This window comes from Neolamprologus brichardi, chromosome 2, assembly GCF_056152115.1.
Source record: "Neolamprologus brichardi isolate AB-2024 chromosome 2, ASM5615211v1, whole genome shotgun sequence".
Classification (NCBI taxonomy): domain Eukaryota; kingdom Metazoa; phylum Chordata; class Actinopteri; order Cichliformes; family Cichlidae; genus Neolamprologus; species Neolamprologus brichardi.
This window is the reverse complement of record NC_142105.1, coordinates 29,493,252-29,514,103: the sequence shown is the minus strand read 5'-3', so window position 1 is coordinate 29,514,103 and position 20,852 is coordinate 29,493,252. Positions and strand designations below refer to the sequence as shown.

The 20,852-nt window shown below is 36.9% G+C and overlaps 3 protein-coding genes across 3 annotated transcripts; all 3 read right to left on the bottom strand.

Moving 5' to 3' along the window:
• Positions 1-165: 165 nt before the first annotated feature.
• LOC102783058 (LRRN4 C-terminal-like protein) lies at positions 166-3,545 on the bottom strand. The gene is made up of 2 exons (XM_006781330.3): positions 3,427-3,545; positions 166-1,245 (listed from the first exon to the last, which is right to left on the bottom strand). The coding sequence occupies exon 2, from the start codon at positions 1,241-1,243 to the stop codon at positions 437-439; it is 807 nt and encodes a 268-aa protein (XP_006781393.2). The 5' UTR covers positions 1,244-1,245; positions 3,427-3,545; the 3' UTR covers positions 166-436.
• Positions 3,546-11,928: 8,383 nt separating this feature from the next.
• Positions 11,929-14,815, bottom strand: tstd1 (thiosulfate sulfurtransferase like domain containing 1). The gene is given in 4 exon segments (NM_001433696.1): positions 11,929-12,412; positions 12,635-12,797; positions 12,983-13,111; positions 14,693-14,815. Coding segments are annotated over 4 exon segments (360 nt in total). The 5' UTR covers positions 14,706-14,815; the 3' UTR covers positions 11,929-12,357.
• Positions 14,816-15,467: 652 nt separating this feature from the next.
• On the bottom strand, positions 15,468-17,218 carry LOC102783923 (LRRN4 C-terminal-like protein). The gene is made up of 2 exons (XM_006781332.2): positions 17,138-17,218; positions 15,468-16,548 (listed from the first exon to the last, which is right to left on the bottom strand). The coding sequence occupies exon 2, from the start codon at positions 16,544-16,546 to the stop codon at positions 15,740-15,742; it is 807 nt and encodes a 268-aa protein (XP_006781395.2). The 5' UTR covers positions 16,547-16,548; positions 17,138-17,218; the 3' UTR covers positions 15,468-15,739.
• Between the last annotated feature and the right edge of the window lie 3,634 nt (positions 17,219-20,852).

Genomic DNA, 20,852 nt, shown 5'->3' with positions numbered 1-20,852 from the left:
ATTTTTTACAAATGTTTAGTGCAAGTAAAATTATGAGTGTGACATGCTTAAAGGATCAAAAGTAAACCAGTCTCAGCTCATACAGTGCAGACACAATTGCATTATTAGAATGAAGTGAACCCAACCTTTAAGTGGAAACTAAAAAAAAAAGGTTAACATATAGAGTTCTCATTTAAATGATTTTATTTTTTAAAAAAGCACTCAGCAGTGTCTATCTAAAAAATAACATTTACTTTACATTCTGTCTTTGATAGATTAAAAAAATATCACAGATCTACAGAGGTTAATTTGCCAGCAAATAAAACTGTGGTGGCTGCAAAGTAGCATAATAAATGATTTGTTAACATCATTCCTCAACTTTACAGTCATATTCCCTCATATTTACACATTCCTTGAAGAAGGAGTTTAAATAATGTTTAAATTCTACAGTCACTGATTACACCACTGCAGAACTGCATTTGTCCAGGTCACAGTGTTCCACATGCGCTTTAGTAAGTCCATCAGTAGAGTCTCTCTTTCCCTTTCGAAACTTCTTATACTTCACACAGATCAGAGCTGCTATTACAACCAGTAAAAGGAGAGTGACTCCTCCTCCTATGATCCAGGCCATCAGTGTGTGGTCAGAAGATTCATTAAATTCATACCGCTTACATGAAAACTCTGAAGGATTGCTGCTTCCTGCGTTGTTCACTGCCACCACACACACTTTAGTTCCCACTTCCAAAGATCTGACCAAACCCCGCCGTGACGCATCCCCAAATTTTGGGACTTCACCGTCCCTTCCCTCGATGACTATTCTGTACTCAGATACCACTGAAGATGGAGCACACCACTGCACCTGTATTTTCCCTCTGTCACTCCCCTCACTGACTGGAACCAGCGCTTGGATACGTGGTGGATGAGGAGGCACATTAGCTCCACTCATCCCAGGGCAGAGGCACCCGGTTTGCTTGAAAAGTGTATCACAGGGAACCTGGTTCTCCGAACAGGCGTCGTACTTGCAGATCTGGGGTTTCTGGTGCATCTTTGGGACGTTCACCACCCTAGGAGGAGCTTTGGTGGTGTCGTATTCCTCCTCCGAGTCATAATCATCCTGGCGGTCTGAGCCCATGTCAGCCATGTGTATGATCTGTGGATGGGTGATGGGTGGGGAAGCAGACGTAGCATTGGTGAAGAAATGGGAATGCATGGGAGGCAAGACAAAAAAGAGAAGTGCCACCAGGTTCCTGCAAAGTGAGGTCATCTCTGTGAAAAGAAATGACAAGAATAAATATGGTCACTGGTCACTTTACAACCATAAATAGACTGATTGATGCAACCTAACCACAGCTTGTTCATTAACCTACTTCTGTATATTAAAAGTATTCCTATGTAATTTCCTTTAGTTATGATGAAGTAAATTACATAAGAAACGCACTGAAGCAAATAGTTTGAAATGGTTATTTAAAAAAAACAAAACAAGGTAAAAGGTAAATTAATTAAATTAAAATGCAAATAACTGGTGTTTGCAAACCTTGTGCATAGGATTTTAAAATTGACAATTTATATTTGCATTTAAAGTTATGAAATATGATTCAATAAACATGTTTGTGGTTGTTACAGTAAAAAATATAACTTTTTCTACTCCGATTGTATGTGTTTTTGTCTGACTTTAGATCAATTGTGTTAATACAGTATATCAAAATAAAAAACAATCCTGCAAATTCAGACACGTGAGGTTATGCTGAAAAGAATGATACCACACAAGGCAAAGTAAATAGTTTTTAAAGGTGAAAAAAATGGCTAATTATACCCTGGACCCCAGAGGGTTAAACTTTTTAAGTAATGCAATAGTTACTTTTCCTAGTAATTGATTACTTTTAGAATCTTGCAACTCAGTTACTAACTCAGTTACTTTTTTTGAAGAAGTAACTAGTAACTATAATGAACTACTTTTTCAAAGTAACTTGCCCAACACTGCTAGTCACTGAATTTAGTTGAAATTTCTAATTAATAGTTCCATCATTAATAGTTAACATCTTAACTGTTAAAACAACTCCACGCTGTTTGATACAAAGACACATTTTTCTTTCAGTTCTCCTCTGCTCTTCGGTGTAATACTTCAGAGTTCAGATATGATCGGTCCCTCTCTTTTCAGGGTGCCATCAGGTGTGGAGCAAAGTAATGGAGGGAACATAAAAAAATAATTATTAATATTATTTTTTAGCTTTGAGAAACTTAAGCTACCTTAGCAGTATGCTTGGTATTATTATCCCGTTGCAGGATGTCTTGCGGTCTAGATAACAGGATAACAGATAGGTTTCTATGCACGTCAGAATTCATTGTGCAACTGCCCTCAGCAGTCATATCGTCAGAGGAGATAAGCTTGCTAGCACCTGTGGTAGCCATAACACCCTCACCATCATTTTTAAAAAACAACCTTTGGATCTTGAGCAGTTCCTCTTTGATCTTGCTCTTACTCTGATACAGCTTAATCTTGTTCTCGTCTGTCCGTGACGCCTTACTTTTCAGAATTCTGCAGGCTCGTTTAAGTACTCTTTAAATTTAAACTGTAGTCTGGCCATCCTGTTTTTGTGGCCATCTAGTGGTTTGCATCTTGCTTCTGTATTCTGTTCATGAAGACTTCGAAGTCGCTGACAAACACATACCTGCCCCCAAAGACTGTTTCTGATCTGTTTCTTTACCATAGTGAGGATTCTTTTGTCCTCAGCAGTGGTCTTCGTTGGGTTAATAGTCCCTTTGTGATTACAGAGCTGATGTCTTTAACTCTTTTATTCTTTTCATAATACCTTTAACTTTTTCCTGTTGTTGAACAATGGCAACTACAGACTCTGTAGAAGCAAGTATAAGTAACGTATCCCTACGCTAATGGACCAATGTCCGACTTTGATAAGATAAGTGGAAGAGAATGGCTGGCTGGCTGGCTGGCTGGATGGATAATGGATGGATGGAAAGAGGGGCACTGGCAAGCAGAGAAAAATGCATCCTTGTCCCAAACATTATGGAGGGCAATATATAAAAGAAGAGAAAGATAAAACAGTTTTTTAAGTCTGGTAATAGATAAAATAAAATTCTTTGGCTGGATTTGAGGCACCAGGATGCTGTTTGCCTTTGTTTACAGCTCATAAATGCTCTTGAGTACACTCAAACATCTGCAGTGTCCTGTCCTGTAAACACAGCTAGATAAATAAATACTGAGTGCGGGAAGTCAAGAACAACTACCCCATCAGCACTACCATTGTTGCCAGGGGAGTTTTGTGGGAACCCAAAATGTAGAAAAAGCAGGCTGTCTTTCATTCTGGTCAGTTTACAAAATTATTCATAACAGTCAGAAAACATTTTTCATGCTGTTAAACAATAATACTTATGACTAAACCTCAAAATAAAACATGGAGCAAAGAAAATACTGAAATGGGTCTACAGTACCTGCTTAATGCTGATGGATGTGTCAAGTCTCAAGTCTCAAGTTCTTTGTTTCCACTGTGGCTGCTCTCACCGTGTGCTCCCGACTGTTCTCAGTCTTAAGCTGTTTCTCTCAGACTCTCTCCTCCTCCTCATCTACACCCCCTCATCATTCTCTCCCTTCAGGGCCTCCCCCCACCTCCTCTTTTTACTCTTTTTTCACTTCTTCCCATTTGTTTTTCCTCCAACTGACCAGCAGTGCTCTTTTATTTTGTTAATCCGTGTCTGGAATTTGTGTTTGAATGTGCGTTAGGAGGGAGAGGGGGAGAGTCGCCATGTGTCTGTGTGCTGCTCAGCATATTAATTTGCTAAGTAACAGCAGGAGACAAGATTGCTTGGAGTGTTTTTCACAATCTGTAGGTGTAGCTGTCTGTTTTTCATTACTTCGTTTTAACGCTAAACTTTCCATGTGATATGCAGGTGTTATTATGGAAGGGGACAGCACATAAGGTCACCTAACTACGTGTTTATTTGTGCTTCTCAGAGTCAGGGGGTGAGGAATGCTTGGGTGTATTTATTAAAGTTGTCCTGCATCTCTTGTAACCCCTCATTGTGAGACATTGGAGAGGAACGATGGAGGTTTGTTTTGTTCTTACCCTTTTATGGGATAAAGCTGGCAAAGTACAGATTTTTCTTGTCCCAAATGCCACTGTGGCACAGAAAAGAGGAAAAGTACCAGCGCAGGAGCCTCCTTTTATCGTTAAAGATTCACTCAACTCATACCACTGAAAATGTTGATGACATCTCTGGATCCTTCAATTTAGAAAAAATTCCTCTTTGGCCATTTTTAGGCAGTAGAGTCACACTGATAGAATACAGAGTGTTTTATACAACATTACAGTTCTTTGTTTGGGAGGATGATGATTGGCTTCTTTGTGTGTAAAAAAAAAAAGTATACAATGTGTTTAAAAAGCCATAACTGCCTTTGAATTTTCTTAGAATGATTATTTCGTTTAAATATGAGAAGATTTGAAGGCAAATCTGTTAAGGTTTTAGTGAGTATGAGTTTACATATGAGGGCAAAACGATTAAAGAAAGCTATAAATCTGTCCAGATAAAAATACAATAGAAAAGAACCAAAACATGCAGTCATTCAAAGTGGAACAACATAGTTACTGGGCCAGGTTGCTTAATGCTTTAACTCTCAATCTGTGTAAAAAAGAAGAAGAAGAAGAAGCTGTATAATAACATCATATGAATCCACACTGGGAAAAGGTATGCTGCGCACGCACAAAAGCTTAGATTTAGACCCACATAGCTCTAAAGGATTGAAGGTGAGGTGTAGCCTTTCATCTTTCATAACATCTACAGTCTTTCTCCTAATTACCTTTAAAAATTCTTCACTATCACATTTAAGACCTTGACTCGCTATGTGCTTGTTAAAAAGGAGTCCAGCTGAGTCATCAGTTAGGAAATTCTGTAACACATTTTCAGAGAAGAGCAGAGGTGCTTCACGAGTGGTTGTGCCTGTTGTGGGAAATGAAACAGTGTTGCGCGTCTTGGTTTTATTATCATGCAGAAGAAATATTGAATCCAAATGTTCTTTTCTCCTGGCTCAGCACAGCCTTGTTCAAAGGCTGCGATGAAGGATTAAAAAATATATCACTGAATTGAAAAGTTCAGACTTTCAAACAGGTCAAGTGAAACAGATATGACTTCTCAGTTTAGACCTAATGAAGGTTCCCAGGAGTCGTCAGATATTGATTATTTCTGAAATGTCATCTATTCCACATCTTTGGTCACTTGATATTCGTGGTATTACCCTTAAGTAGTATCTCAGTGATTACTGGATGACGCAAACATTTGATTCATTCACGTCCTCGGGATTAACTGTAATCATGTTAGTCATGTCAAAATGGAAAACTTTCCATTTCCGAGTACTTTAATTTTCCAATGAAGACCTGTGAAACGTTCCCTGCTGTCAGAGCTGTATTTTAATGTTTATCCAAAGACATTTTAAGGGACAATCTTGATACTGGGAGAACTTCCAGTTTTTTATATCTTATTTGGGGAAAAAGTTAGCAAAGCTTTTCAGTGGTTACATGACTGCTGATCCTGGGGTTATTTAAGGGCAGAGATGAGATACTTTTGAAAATAAGTAATCAGTAAAGTAACAGGATTACTTTTTGGGGTAATCAGTAATTAGTTACTGATTACTTTTTTCAAGTAACTTGACCAACACTGTTTAAGACACTGAAGAACTATTTCAGCGGTTCTTCAAAGGAACTGCCAAGTGCTAAGACCTGGTTTTAAAACGACTTGATTTATTGCTCATTAGCAATAAATGCAGATTATGTCTCTGAACAAGGCAGCGTAGCTTTTCTCCTTGCACTCCTGTGTTTAGTCAGTCAACCAAGCATGAATATAACATGTATCATTTATGCGTCATAACTGAGTAGAAAATTCAGGAAGAGCTACCGTAAATTCAGTAGGAAAGAGCATATTTAGAAAGGTCTCCTTAAGTCGTCCCCCATATGTATATTCTGTCTTCACGTTGTTTTGGCTACGTGAAACAACCATCTCTTCCCCTGTCTGACCCCCCGTTTGCCACGTCAGAAATTGCCAAGCATCAACAATTTCCCTGAAACTGTCTGGCACAGGTTTCTGTGGTTCATCAAGTTGAAGTCATTCATTTCAACATCCAGTCAATCCCTGAGGACAGTCCAGGATCCGTGATAACGATTCTTCTCTCATTACAGAAATATTCTCACATTTTCAGCACAGCAGTGAGTTTTTCTTCATCCAGCTCAGCGTGGGCATTCTGCTCCATTATTTTTTTTATTTTAAAATAAGCAAGATCGTGTTTTATGACATTAACAATAAAGAGAGCCAAAGAATTTCACTCTGCATGAACACAGTGTCAGATTAAAAGAAACATACAGAAACAGTGGTTTACGATAAAGATTTTTTCAAAGGTCTGCAAGCAACGACTCAGCCAACATCTAGACAGACTCCAACACAGAGACCCTTCCATCAGCTTGTATGCTATTTGCGTGCGTGAGGTCACACTTGTGAGGGTAGGATTACGTCAGATAAAGAAGGAGCTCCTCTCTTCGTCAAATATGGAAAGCGGAATCGACAGAACAGAAATGGAAGCAAGTATCTGCTATTTTTAACAGGCTACAGCCGATTAGCCAATTTTCTTTAAAGATTTAATTTATTGCCTGTTTTTTCATGTTCATTGTCAACTCTGTAACAACTACTTACAGGCAAAAAAGTATACAGCATAGAGTCAGTGACTGACTATGTTCAGTAAATCTTGTGATCGTTGGGAGGTGAGTAATTCCTGGATGAATGGCTCGACTTCCTTAATCAGCTTTTTCTCTCAGGTAAAACCAAGCAAACGCAGGTGGCTGAAGGAAAACTATGCACAGACTGAGCTGATAGCTGATATAGTCACTGTTTTGTCTTCACTGTTTTTTTTAACATGCCCTTATGTACTGATAAGGTCAGCAGTTTTGTTAAAGGTGGAGATCATCACTAAGGAGGCCGAGCTTTTTTTTAAAAAATTACTTTCTGCGGTCAGTTTTAGGCCAGACTGTTTTTTTAAATTTTTTAAATTTTTCATAGAAACTGTGGTTCAGAGGTCCCTGAGGAATAAAGGGAGCCATAAAGATTGAGTCATATTACTTGAGATAATGAGTTGCCTGCCATTGCACATTCCCCTTTCTTTCCCTCCTACATGTTTGATCATGTTGCTGTATGTGACACACAGCCATGACCACATAGACAGCTCCATGGTTTAAACTTGTGGTGTAGTAGTGGTTAAAAAAATCACTACTGATATGGAATTATTTTATTTATTATTTTCCTGAGTAAAACAACAATTATTCATTAAATAGGGAATCTCCTCTAACATATGTTTATTGAATCAAAATAACATCCTTTTAGTTTCCCTTTCACGTATTCAGTTTCTGATTGATTTGGCGCGACTTAACCAAACTCATTCTCCAGTCCCTCTCATAGTCCATACGTCTCTGAGGATTTAAGCTATTTCTGTTTAAACAGGAAGCACTGCTATTGGCTAAATCCCAATCACCTTTGACCTCCCACTTCACTCAAAAGGAATCTCGTGGTAGGGTTATTACCAGACTCTGTGATGTTGTGTGAACCGCTACTTTCAGCTTAAAATAGCCGTGGAACCAGAATGTAGTCCTAGTCAGCGTGAAGTCCCAGTGATCCTCCAGAGGATAATTGGAAACAGAAGTGTAATGTAGCAGTACTATGTGATGACGAGGTCCCACATTCCTAAATCTGGTCACAATAGAGTGAATTATAAATTTGAATTGGATTTGTTTTATTTTATTGCCATTTTAAATCACACAGAGGGCTTTATTTCTATTTTCTTATTCCCTTTCCTCTTTTTTTCCTCTCTCTTAAAAAACTTGAATGTGCGTAAAATTTTATGCTCTATTTTTTTTTTTACTTTCATGTAGGCTAATATGAACCTTTTCATTTTTTCCCCTCTGTAAAACACTTTTTTCAATTTTGAATGGTGCTATACAAATAAAAAGATTAGCATTGTTATTCATTTGATTCCCCAATGAACTGACAATACCTATGCGTATTTTATTAATTATTTATGTGTCATGAACCGGATCAAATCTCAGACAAAATACAGACACCAGACAGACAGGGGGGCTTAAATAAACAAGCATGTATTTTATTAAATTAAGCTCGTAGACATGTGGAATTGCTGTCAGTAGAAAGCAAGTATATGATGAATGTATCTGAAGGAAAGGAAGTTTACCAAAAGCAAACAAAACCCAAACCAGCCACTCTTCTCCCCAGCAGATGAGAGCGTGCTGGAGGGAAGGGAAAGTATTTTAGCACAGAGCCCCTTTTAAAAGTCATTAGCCAAGTTCCAACAGGCATGTTTCCGATAAGACCTGCCAGCCACACCTGTTTCCTACATAAAACTGAGGTTACATTCTAAAAGTCCTTCGCGTTTTCTTCATCCTACCCGCCTTTCCTTGGCCTTGATAAAAATGTCAACAAGGTCAGTATGTCATGAGGACTCAGATAAAGAGAAGAGTGATGCAATGAGAATCCAAACTAGTCTCCTTAACAATGTAATTCAAGATGCCTGCAGTGTCAAAACTACAATGAAATGCAAAACGAGCATCTTAATTCACAACAGTATGTTGTTAACTTCTTCTTATATGCAGGTCATGTAAAAGACAACGGTTTTAACTTCAAAGGTCGTAATTTTAAAGAAGAAGAAACAAAGAGGGCCAGATTTAGGGTTTGTTGCAGCACAAAGCCTTCTTTTAGCATTAAAAGGCTACTGGATTTAAGATAGATAGGCCAGGTGAAAGCCTGTTGTGGTTCTGTGCTTCTAGCAGTGTTTTTTAATTTGAAATGAGAAGCAGAGATGTTATCAGAATCAGTAGGTGATTGGGACGTTGGATGGATGGCTGAAAGTCGAGTCAAGCCCAATTATGTCTGTTTCCCAATAATACTGGTACTTTCATGAAACAAACTAGAAACTAACTGAACCGGGCTCCCTTTTTCTCAGCAGTGCGCACACAATGAGTGATGTTTCTTTATTTAACTGTCAAATGCGGCTTTTGTTTTGTACTATGTGAACATGTATGATTAATGTCTGAATGCAAAACAGAAAACAGCCAGCATCAGTACCTTCACTAAGATCCAATCTGATGATAAATAATTACTGTTCTTTGTAATATTAATGATGATAATTTGCACTAACACAGCTCTCCTCTGGATGAATCCTGTTCTCCAGTCTCATTCCTCATGACCCCTCTCACAGTGCCCAGTAATTTCTATCAGAAGAGATATCCTTTCTATCTGAAATATTGTTTGATGTCGTTCAGACTCTTCTCGTTGATCTGACTTACCTTGTTGAGTATTATTTTGGTTAGTAGACCTATATCACTCCCTCCCTCTTGCACACTCACTGGGTGAACTGCTAATTTGTGCTGCTCTTAGTAGAATACTCAGTATTGCTGAAATGAACTGACGATGTGATCTAGTCTACCTCATTTCCTCCTCTTTGTTTAAGATATCTATGATAACTAAAGTAAAAGAAGTGAAGTAAAAAAACTCACCTTGATGAATTAATAGAACTCATCATCTAGATTCACAGCACTAATATAAATATGTGTTTGTGGAAAAAATTCTTCCATCAGTAAGTTTGATGATCAGAGTTCAGCTATGCATATAACAGCCTGTTGTTGAAAATGTAAAATAATGTGGTTCATGAATAATTGAAAGATTTATTTCAGTGATATATGGGACTACTTTGTCTCCTCTCATTTCATAAAAGATGCTCCCAGTGTGTAATGTGCTAAGGGATTTAATAAAGGAAGCAATGAAACGAGTCACTTCACAAACTTTAGGAACCTTCCTACGAAAAATTTTATATTTTTGGACCATACCCAAAGAAGAGTTGCTCCAAACACGTTTCCTCTTTTTTTGAATATTAAAGTCTTAATTGTTCTCAGAAAAAGGAACGAGAACCTTTTTGGCCTTTTAATGTTGCAAACTAATAAACTGCATATTTTCTTTGAACATATCAACAAATGTGTCACATAATGTAAAATCTCAACATAAAATGTGCTGATATCAGAGAATCCATAGCAATAAAGTTTAATAAGAACTGTAAAGATGTAAAATGTACATTTAAAAAATACGGAGTCCCGCAAGGGACATGGGAGAAAAAAAATTAAGACGGACTTTTGCGAGATCTCACAAAACAAACTCGGGATCTCGCAAAAGTTTTGAGATCTCGCAAAAGTCCGTCTTAATTTTTTTTCTCCCATGTCCCCTGTGGGGCTCCGTAAAAAAAAATACCATTAAAGCAGGCAAAGAAAAAACTGCACCTTACTCTTTATCAGGGGAACCTAAACATTATTATGTCCAGGATATTTGTGGCATATCATGGCATACAAATAACCTTTGTGATAATTTATCAAACACTGCACTCTATTTTAATGCGCATGAAACAATTATCTATTGTTCATCTCCATCAGTAGTACAAATGCTTGAATTTCTGCAGCCTTCCTATGATGTTATTAAGTCTTATTTAACTTTAGCTAGTGTTAAATGGATGCAAATCCAAGTATTTAGGTGTCACTATAGAACAGAATGTGCAAATTAAAATTTACTTGGAAAGACCTGGGTCCCTGTTTCTTGGAATAATCTAAAGAAGAAGCTGTAGTGGTTACGACAGGGGAGACTTTAAGTTAATCTTATTGGAGCAAGAGAATAGGTCTCTTGGTCAGTGTGACTAGTTTTAAAGCTGCTCTTGTAATGATCTTTTATTATATGTGGTTTGTGTTCATTAGTCTGTGCTGAATGCCAGCTGGATTTGAACTTTTAATTGCAATGAAACTTTTACCTGTATAATAAATAAATAAATGATAATAAATCAAGGATAGTAAAAATAGCAAACATGCTTTCGCTGTCATCATAGAGCAGCTTGTTGATTCTGATAATCTGCCAGATGTTGCTATAAGAAATGTGAAAAGCACTTTTTTTCTTCTGCAGCCTGGCTCCTGTTTGCAAGTCTGTTGATCACACTGCGAGACACTTTATTCACTATTAAAAATAAAAGAATAAAGAATCGAATGTAATTAAATAGAACAAAAAACATAACACTGAAAATGACACAGACTTATGATTGGTGGTATTTATTATATATTTTTCAGTGGCTGATTGACATACATATCCTTTAATATTTGCCAGGTGCTGGGACACCCTCACATGCCTGATGAGGAGCAGAATTCAGGCTGTGACTCATGTAGTAGTGGCTCAGAGATTATTATCAAAACATCTCAAAACTACCAAAAGGCAATGTGGGAACTTCTCATTTTCACTGTCTGGATAGAAGCCAACAGCATAAACATTAGTACTGATGGTTTCCGCTATGAGACCTTTACACTGAGTTGTAGCTCCTCTTAGTGGTGAATGCTCATTATTATTTCTTCTTTTTTTCACCATTTCCTTTCCAATCCCTTATGTTTGGAAAAATAAATATTTTTCTGCCACTAAAAAAAGAAATGATAAAGTAAAATGAGATAAAATAAACATTTATTGTCATCTGTAAGTTATAAATTATTGGTTATTATCTCAAAATTTAAATGTAACAAGGTAAACATTTTGAGAAAATAACCATATAACAACTTGAAATTTAAATTGACATTTTTCAGGGAAAAAACATTTTAAAGTAGAAATACTAAACAAACTACATTTTTTAAATACTTTTGGTTTTTTGATATAAACAACAACTTTTACAAAATTCAACCGACAGTTTACAGCTTACATATATAACTTATGTTTCTTTCTTTCTTTTTTATTTTAATAAGGGAGTAAAAAATTCCTCGTTAGGTCCCACAATCACAAAGAAAGTTAAGGTCATGATGTGGGAAGTGTTATAGCTCTAACGCTGCTGCTGGAACAAATGTGAGACTTCATTATTACCAGTGTGAAAGCAGTAAGAGGGGGAAGAGAAGGCATCATTTCGACACTTTTTAATGTCCGTGCACATTAATTTCATACACTACAAGAAGAAGTTGTGTGGTACAAAGCTAAGAATCAGAGACTTGTTAGGTCTTTTTGAGCTATGCTCTCTAAACTCACACGTGTAGAACATTTAAAAAGATGTCACACTGCTTCACTAGAAAAAAGCTAGAGCTCCTTTATAAACCTTGAGTAAACTAGTGGTTGTTAAAATACCTCAGGAATATCAAGGATGTTGCCACGTGTTTTATGGACTTCCAATATTTTCATGGTCTTACAGCATGACACAAAAGTTTATTTAGTTATATGTATTTATTCATTAATATAAAATTCAGTGTACAGTCTGAAAAATACCAATATTTAATTTATTCTTCCTGTTTTCATAAATAAATATGAAACTCTCCTTTAGCATCATTTTCCTTCTTTCTTCGACCACTCGCTGTATGCACCAGCATAATTACGTGCACTGAAACAGAGAACAGAGACATAAAAGATGAAAACTGTCTTTATTACGTCAAGTAAATGCAGTAAAAAGCAGCACTTTTTCAATAATATGAGAAAAATGTCTTCATAAAAAAGAACTTGACTTTGTATAATTAAAGGACACTTGGAGCTTTTGTTGGGCCTTGTGTATGCATGTATGTATGTATATATGTGTATTTTGTTGTATAGGTAGTGACTTATTTACTTCACGTATCCTAACTGATGAGCCTTGGTGGTAGCCATTGCCCCTCGCTTGCCAATCTGGCAGTGAAAAACCAGCTCTGGTGCATCCAGCAGTGGCTTTGTTACTCCGTACCTAACCTTGAATTCCTCTGGATTCATTTTAAGAGCGCCCTCTACTGTATTAACTGGAGGAATGAAAAAAGAGACAAAGATAGAAAACATGAACAACAAGTACATAACTGCCAGAACCTGATAAACCACATTCACCACAGCACACATGCAAAAGATCTTTGTGTGTGTGTGTGTGTGTGTGTGTGTATATATATATATATATATGCGCAAAATGCTAGATAAAACAAACTTGACAGACGTGGAATATTAATGGATCCTGGAATATGTCCTTTTGCCACCTCCTCTTCACTGCGGACATCAATCAGAATGAGATTCGGGCTCTTTCCCACAAGAGCCTTCAATTCCTCATAGGAAATATCCTTGGTACCTGAAAACATAGGAGGAAACACAAGAAACAGTATGATAACCTTTCATCAGATTAAATAAAACTACACCAATTACTCCTCAAATACAGGTTTCATGTGACAAATCATCCTGACACAAGAATGCATTATTGATGGTCCTCGTCAAAGAAAACAAATTGCTGTTCATGTGAAGGGTCAGATGAAATATGACACCTGCTCTAACTGCCCAAAAAGATCCATGCAAATACACTGACAAGGAAGGATGTACCAATGCTAACCGCACAGATATCAATGCTAACATGACATATGTAGAGTGTCATGTAGTGATCCAAACACTATCTTGGCTCTGTTGTTGCTGCTACAACAACCTGTACATCATAATTACATGTACATGCCCATGCTATTTTGTTAGGTACACCTGCTCAGCTGTTTATCCTCTGAAATACTTAATCAGCCAATCACATGGCAGCGAATTTGGAAAATAGAAGATTGCAGAAACATTGCCTGGTCTTAATTTCTGCTGTTACATTCGAATGGTAATGTCCAATTTTTCTTTTTCTTTAAAGTTGTAAGAATATGCAGACCTAGATTTTGTTATGTAAATTCGTAATTAATTCTATTTTTGGAAAAGTTTTTGGAAAGTGATTGGTTTATTAGCTTATGGACCCTCCCATTAATCAAGGGATTAAGATCACCCTGGAGGGGTGTGGTAAAGATGTTTTTTGTTAGTCAAATGTCAGATGGGACGATGGGAGTGTTTATAAAAATGTTTTTGTTTTTTTACCACTTTTGAAGTTGTTAAAGCAATTTAAGTTAACTTTAATTTAATTTTAAGTTTTAAGAATTTATTTGGTTGATTTTTGGTAATAATTTTCCACGAAATAAATGCCATTTAATTTTAAACAATGAAGTCAGAAGTGTGTTCTAAAACAAACTTCCCGTTGCCACCCACCTTTTCTTGGACTTTTTTGGCGTTTGGAACATAAAAGGCCGTGATATAAACAGAGTGTTGGGTTCAGATATCAAAATTGTGTCAGAAGAACACGCCAGACTAAAAAAAACCTTTAAAGACTCCCTAAAAGCAGAACTTGACATCAAACTCCACTTTCATAGTACATTCCTTACAGGCAGATCTTCCATAAAGGCAGGCGTACTTGCTTTTATCAGATTGTGTGAAGAGTGTTAGACTGTAAGATATACTAAAGGTACACTGGACTGATGCAACAGGTTATGGTATGCAGATAATTATCAGTTTGTTGTTTGTTGCTCGAGTAACCGAGTATAGTCCTCAAGGAGACTGGTGCTTCCAGTTTAATCTCTTTACTGTTTGCTGAGTCATTCTTGTGCAACATTTTTTTTCCTTTTTGTAAATATTAGTAAGAGAAATGCACCCTATGGAAACAGTTCACCAAAGTGACCCCGAAGTGTATGAAAACATGCCGTGAAAACACGGTAATACTTCTTAAGCTGCTGTAGTTTTGGGTTGTCACAATTAAAATAGTCGTCTTTTACTCATTACGTTTCACATGTTTCAGTTCATTCAACAAATTCAGACTCTTCTATACGTTAACCGTATTTGTAAGAGTGGGCTTAAAAAGACTCACCTGTGTTCGCCATACTGGTTGTTGGATAAAATTAGAAATATGAAAGTCATCGACAATCACAAACAGTATAACAATACTGGATCTTCTTCCTGATACATTTGTTTGGTGCTGTCTCATTGGCTCGCATACCGTTGAAGGGCGGGGCTTAGTCGGCGAGACTTCATCGCTTAGCCAAACAAATCAATTTGTCACTCTTCAAAGTAAAAGGAAGTAAAATGTATTTAAATAAATACATATGTTGAATATTTTTTACAGAGTAAAGTAAGTGGTTTACGTTTAAGTGTTTTGTGCAAGTAAAATTACGAGTGTGATATGCATAAAGGATCATATGCAGTGAGCACAAACCTTTTAATGGTCGCAAAAAAGATCAAGTTGACACAAACATAGTTCCTATTTAAACCATTTTATTACAAAAACAGTCAATCAGTCTCCTAAAAATAATATTTACTTTCCATTCTGTTTCTGATATATTAAAAAATAAACAATCTACAGAGGTTAATTTGCCAGCAAATAAAATCATGGTGACTGTAAAAGAGCATTATAAACTATTTGTTCTCGTTACATTTTACATGTACATTGTTATAATCGTATTTACACATTCCTTGAGGGAACTGAAATTATATTTAAATTCTACAGTCACTGATTACACAACTACAGAAATGCAGTGTTCAAACTGTACTTTAGCTCTTATAGTGCAGACACAATCACATTATTAGAATAAAGTGAACCCAACCTTTAAGTGGAAACTAAAAAAAAAAAAGGTTAACATATAGAGTTCTCATTTAAATGATTTTATTTTTTAAAAAGCACTCAGCAGTGTCTATCTAAAAAAAATAACATTTACTTTACATTCTGTCTTTGATAGATTAAAAAAATATCACAGATCTACAGAGGTTAATTTGCCAGCAAATAAAACTGTGGTGGCTGCAAAGTAGCATAATAAATGATTTGTTAACATTATTCCTCAACTTTACAGTCATATTCACTCATATTTACACATTCCTTGAAGAAGGAGTTTAAATAATATTTAAATTCTACAGTCACTGATTACACCACTGCAGAACTGCATTTGTCCAGGTCACAGTGTTCCACATGTACTTCAGTAAGTTCATCAATAGAGTCTCTCTTTCCTTTTCGAAACTCCTGATATGTCCCACAGATCAGAGTCCCTATAACAACCAGTAAAAGGAGTGCGAATAAACCTCCTATAATCCAGGCCATCACTGTGAGGACAGGAGATTGACGACATTCATACCGCTTACATGAAAACTCTGAAGGATCGCTGCTTCCTGCGTTGTTCACTGCCACCACACACACTTTAGTTCCCACTTCCAAAGATCTGACCAAACCCCGCCGTGACGCATCCCCAAACTTTGGGACTTCACCGTCCCTTCCCTCGATGAATATTCTGTACTCAGATACCACTGAAGATGGAGCACACCACTGCACCTGTATTTTCCCTCTGTCACTCCCCTCACTGACTGGCACCAGCGCTTGGATACGTGGTGGATGAGGAGGCACATTAGCTCCACTCATCCCAGGGCAGAGGCACCCAGTTTGCTCTGAAAGTGCAGCACAGGGAACCTGGTTCTCCGAGCAGGGGTCGTACTCGCAGAGCTGGGGTTTCTGGTGCATCTTTGTGACGTTCACCACCCTAGGAGGAGCTTTGGTGGTGTCGTATTCCTCCTCCAAGTCATAATCATCCTGGCGGTCTGAGCCCATGTCAGTCATGTGTATGATCTGTGGATGGGTGATGGGTGGGGAAGCAGACGCAGCATTGGTGAAGAAATGGGAATGCATGGGAGGCAAGACAAGAAAGACAAGTGCCACCAGGTTCCTGCAAAATGAGGTCATCTCTGTGAAAAGAAATGAAAAGAATAAATATGGTCACTGGTCACTTTACAACTATAAACATACTGATTGATATATTTAAAATATTCCTGTCTAATATCTTTCAGAACTTGTTACTGAATTTGGTTGTAATTTCTGATTAATGAAAAAAGCAAAGAGGCTCTGCAGTGGTAACAAGGAAGACAGTGAGACTTTAACATATTTTCCCTGCTTTGGCATTTCACTGTATCAAAAGAGAGAAAGACAAAAGTGTGGTGACACACAAAATAAAGTTCTTTGGCTGGATTCGAGGCACTGGGATGTAGTTTGCCTAAGTTTACAGCTCATAAATGCTCTTAAGTACACTCAAACATCTGCAATGTCCAGTCCTGCTAACACATTTGTACTTGGAAGAAAGCCAAGGGACTTCTGTGGGAACCCAAAACAGACAAAAAGCTGACTGATTTTCAGTCTGGTCAGTTTATAAAATTAATTATAAAACTCAGAGAATATTTGTAATGCAGTTAAAAGATAATATTTATGATTAAATCTCTAAAAATAAAACATGGAGCTATAAAGTGAAAAAAAGAAAATACTGAAATGGGTCTACAGTACCTGCTTAATGCTGGTGGGCGTCTCAAGTACTTTGTTTCCACTCTGGCTGCTCTCAACTGTTCTCAGTCGAAGCTTTTTCTCTGACTCTCTCCTCCTCCTCATCTACACCCCCTCATCATTCTCTGCCTTCATGGCCTCCCCCCACCCCCTCTTTTTACTCTTTTTCCCCCTTCGTGCACTACAATTTTCTTTTTTTTTAGCGAGCTTTCTAACTGGCCATCCGTGACCTCGCAGTTTGCACAGATTTTTTTAAGCTCAGATGTGTATTTATTAAAGACCCCTTCCACCTCTTGTAGCCCCCATTGTGAGACGCTGGAGAGAAATGAATGAGGCCTCATTTTGTTCTTATCCTTTAATGTGCTAAAGCGGGCAAAGTATACCTTTTATGTTTCACAACATTTTTAATCTTTGTCCTAGTTAAGGACAAAAAAAAAAAAAATCTTAATTACTTTGCGAAGACCTTGACTTTATTAAAAAAGCTTTCGGCCGAGATATGCGTGGGGAAATGATACGCTTTCTGTAACTTTTGAAAAGAACTGAAGATCTTTTATCAGAAACAAGTGCTCAGAATTGGATGTGCCCAGTCAGGGAAATTTCAGGATAAAATTCCTTCACTGTTACTTTCCAAAATACTATGTGTCAATACAGTGCAGAACAGCAACATAACCTTTACTTTCACAGAGGTAGGTTATGATATTAATAGTGTTACATCCTTATTACATATGAAACTGGATACTGTGTTTCCTCTGAAAAAGAAAGCGTCAAATAACAAGTGCTTTCCTACTTGGTATAACTCTCAAATACACACCTTAAAGCTGATAAACTGTAAGCTGGAGAGAAAATAATGTCTCACTAATTTAGAAGGTCTTCATTTAGTATGGTAAAAAGAGTTTGTTGCTCTATAAAAAGCCCTCCATGAAGCTGGGACCATCTTACTGTTCATCACTGACTAAGAAAACAAGAACAACCCAAGGTTTCTCCTCAGTACTGGTTCCAGGCTGACCTACTTAAGTTTAAAGCCTTTCTTTAACCATAACATTTTATTTTTGACAGACTTTACACTTTGTTCTATTTGTGTGTACAGTTTTATACTCTATATTTCTACTCTCAGTATATTTTTCATTGTGAACCTTTACATCCTGTTCTGCAAAGCACGTTTTTTCAATGCTGAAAAGTGCTATACAATAGAAACAGTTGCTTGTAACAAATGTTTCTAGTTCTCAGTTCTTTGTTTAGTATTGTTCCCTTTCGCCTGTTTCTTCTTTGTGTGTCCTCCCCATGGTCCCTTGTGTGTAGTCAGTCATGTCTCTTTACCAGTGTCCAGTTTGTGTGTCTTTGTCCATATCTCTGTCTCAGAGTTAAGGCGTCCTGTTTTATTCTGCTAGTCTCTCGTCTCATGTGCACCATGTTCAGTTTTCCTTGCCTCATTAGTTTGATTGAGTTATATTGTGTCATGTTTCTTCCCAGGTGTGTTCAAACTGCCTCTCATCCCCACAGCTGGCCTCTCTTGTGTATTTAAACCCTCAGAATAGAGGGTTGTGCCTGTGTTCTTTGTTGTGTCCTCCGTCACAGTTGTGCCCTCTGTGCTGTGCATTTCTTTATGGACTCATAGGCTAGTTAGTTCCTTACCTGAGTTTATGTATCCCATTGAAAGGCTTGTGTCCAAGCTGAAACTTGCTTTCAGTTTTTTTTTTCTAGGAAATAAATCTTATTTCTCTAACCAAGTAATGAAACATTTCAACACTGTAACATTCTTACTTTTATTGGATTATGGTTATCTTTATGAATGCACCAGGCCAGTATCTAAAGAGATTAGATGCACTGTCCCTGTTTCCTGGAATAATGATCCGTCTGTGTTCATTGTCTGTCTGCTGAATATCGGTTGGAGTTTTTTCTCCACTTGCATTTTTTGTAACTTATGCCGCTCTCTTGGCCAGGTCTTTTTTGAAAAAGATATTTTAACTGCTATCAGACTTTGTCCTAGATAAAGAAAGGATAGTAAAAACAGCCAACATGCTTTCACTGTCACCATTAAGGCTGTAGGAGTATGTTGTTGATTCTGATAATCTGCTAGATTTTGTTATTTTTCAAGGATTGATGAAGACAACTACAAAGCAGTTTTGCATAGCCTTTATATTGTGCTGCTGGGTTCCTGGTTGCATGTCTGGTGACCTCACAGCTTCAGACACAACTGAACCCGAGTAACCTAAGATCTAATATACTACAATTTTAAAAAATAATGAAGGAAATGACATAAAAAAACTATTATTTCTAGTATTAATTATTCATTTTTCAGTATTTAATTGACATACAGGTCCTGTACAGTTTGCCAGGGGGTGCTGTGACACCCTCAGCACGAGTACTTCCCAGAGTCTTTGCTGACATTGGGCAGAATGTTTTAGAATACCAGGCTACGAATAGAAATTTGGCACACTGGCAGTATAAATAGTGTGTGATTAACAATGTATATCAACACCACAGAATAGTGACTTGGAGGCTTATCAAAATATCTCAATATTACCAAACATCAGTGAAGGATTTTCTAGTTTTCTCTTTCTGGAGTGCAGCCAGTAGCATAAACATTTTATCTTTGCTGTTCAGTTGCATTATAAATAAACTTACTGACAAACCTACCAAGACTGTTTTCACTTGCCATCACAGCAGGAAAAGCGCAGATGTTACTGATCAGGTTAATGCTGAACATTAAGATCAGTCCCAAGTCCTCAAAGCTGAAGCAGGAATTAAACCATCAATCATGATATTTTTTACACTTGCGGTTTCTGCTGTGATATATCAGACAGCAAAACCTGTCTGTACATATGTTAAAATATCATGCAGTTTGTCTTCACAGCCACTGGAATTTATGCATCTGTTCATGTAAAAGTCTGACTGAGATTAAAATCTCTTTTTAATAAGAGGCGTTTACACTGATTTGTAGCTCCCCATAGTGGTGAATCCTCGTTATTGCTGCTTCCTGACCCTTCACCCCTTTAACACCATAGATGGTAAAGTTCTGCTGTCTTTTCCCCCCCAATACCCTATACTAAATCCTTATGTCACTGAAATAAATAAATGCATGAATTAAATAATAAACATATTATCATCAACAAAATAAAACTATACGTCTCAACTGAATAAGTCATTATGTCAAAATTGTGAGTTAGGTGTCTTAAATTATCAGCTTACTAACTCAAACGTGTGAGAAAATCAATCTAAATTGAGAAAATATCTTGAAATTTCGAGTTAGTAAATCGATTTTTTTTTTTTTTTTTTAGATTTCAATCCCGTATTTCGATTTTTTTGGATGATATTTTTTCCTTTCTCCATATCTATACAATCCAGAGAGTTAGTAAGCAGATAACGTGCCTGACGTCTGCCACAATGATGTAAAAACATTTTTTAATCTAAAAATTCAATTGATAGTTTAGAGCTATTTACAACTTTAATAAAGGTAAGACGTATTTTTTTAAAATTATAATTAATATTATTTGTTTTAGATATTAGGTCACTTAATCAAACGAACAAGACTTGTTACAAAAATTAAAATTTGCAAAAATTACAAAAGTAGATATATCTCTTGATGTGTCGATATATAACACAGTATGTTATATTATGTTATATTAAGTTATATTAGATTAGATTAGATTAGATAGGAAAATGCGCTGAAACGGATGTTTGCATTAGCCACAGGATGTTGTTACTAATCCGACACAAG

Excerpts from the sequence above, each read along its gene's own strand:
- LOC102783923 (XM_006781332.2), bottom strand. The coding sequence starts at position 16,546 with ATGACCTCATTTTGCAGGAACCTGGTGGCACTTGTCTTTCTTGTCTTG.
- LOC102783058 (XM_006781330.3), bottom strand. The coding sequence starts at position 1,243 with ATGACCTCACTTTGCAGGAACCTGGTGGCACTTCTCTTTTTTGTCTTG.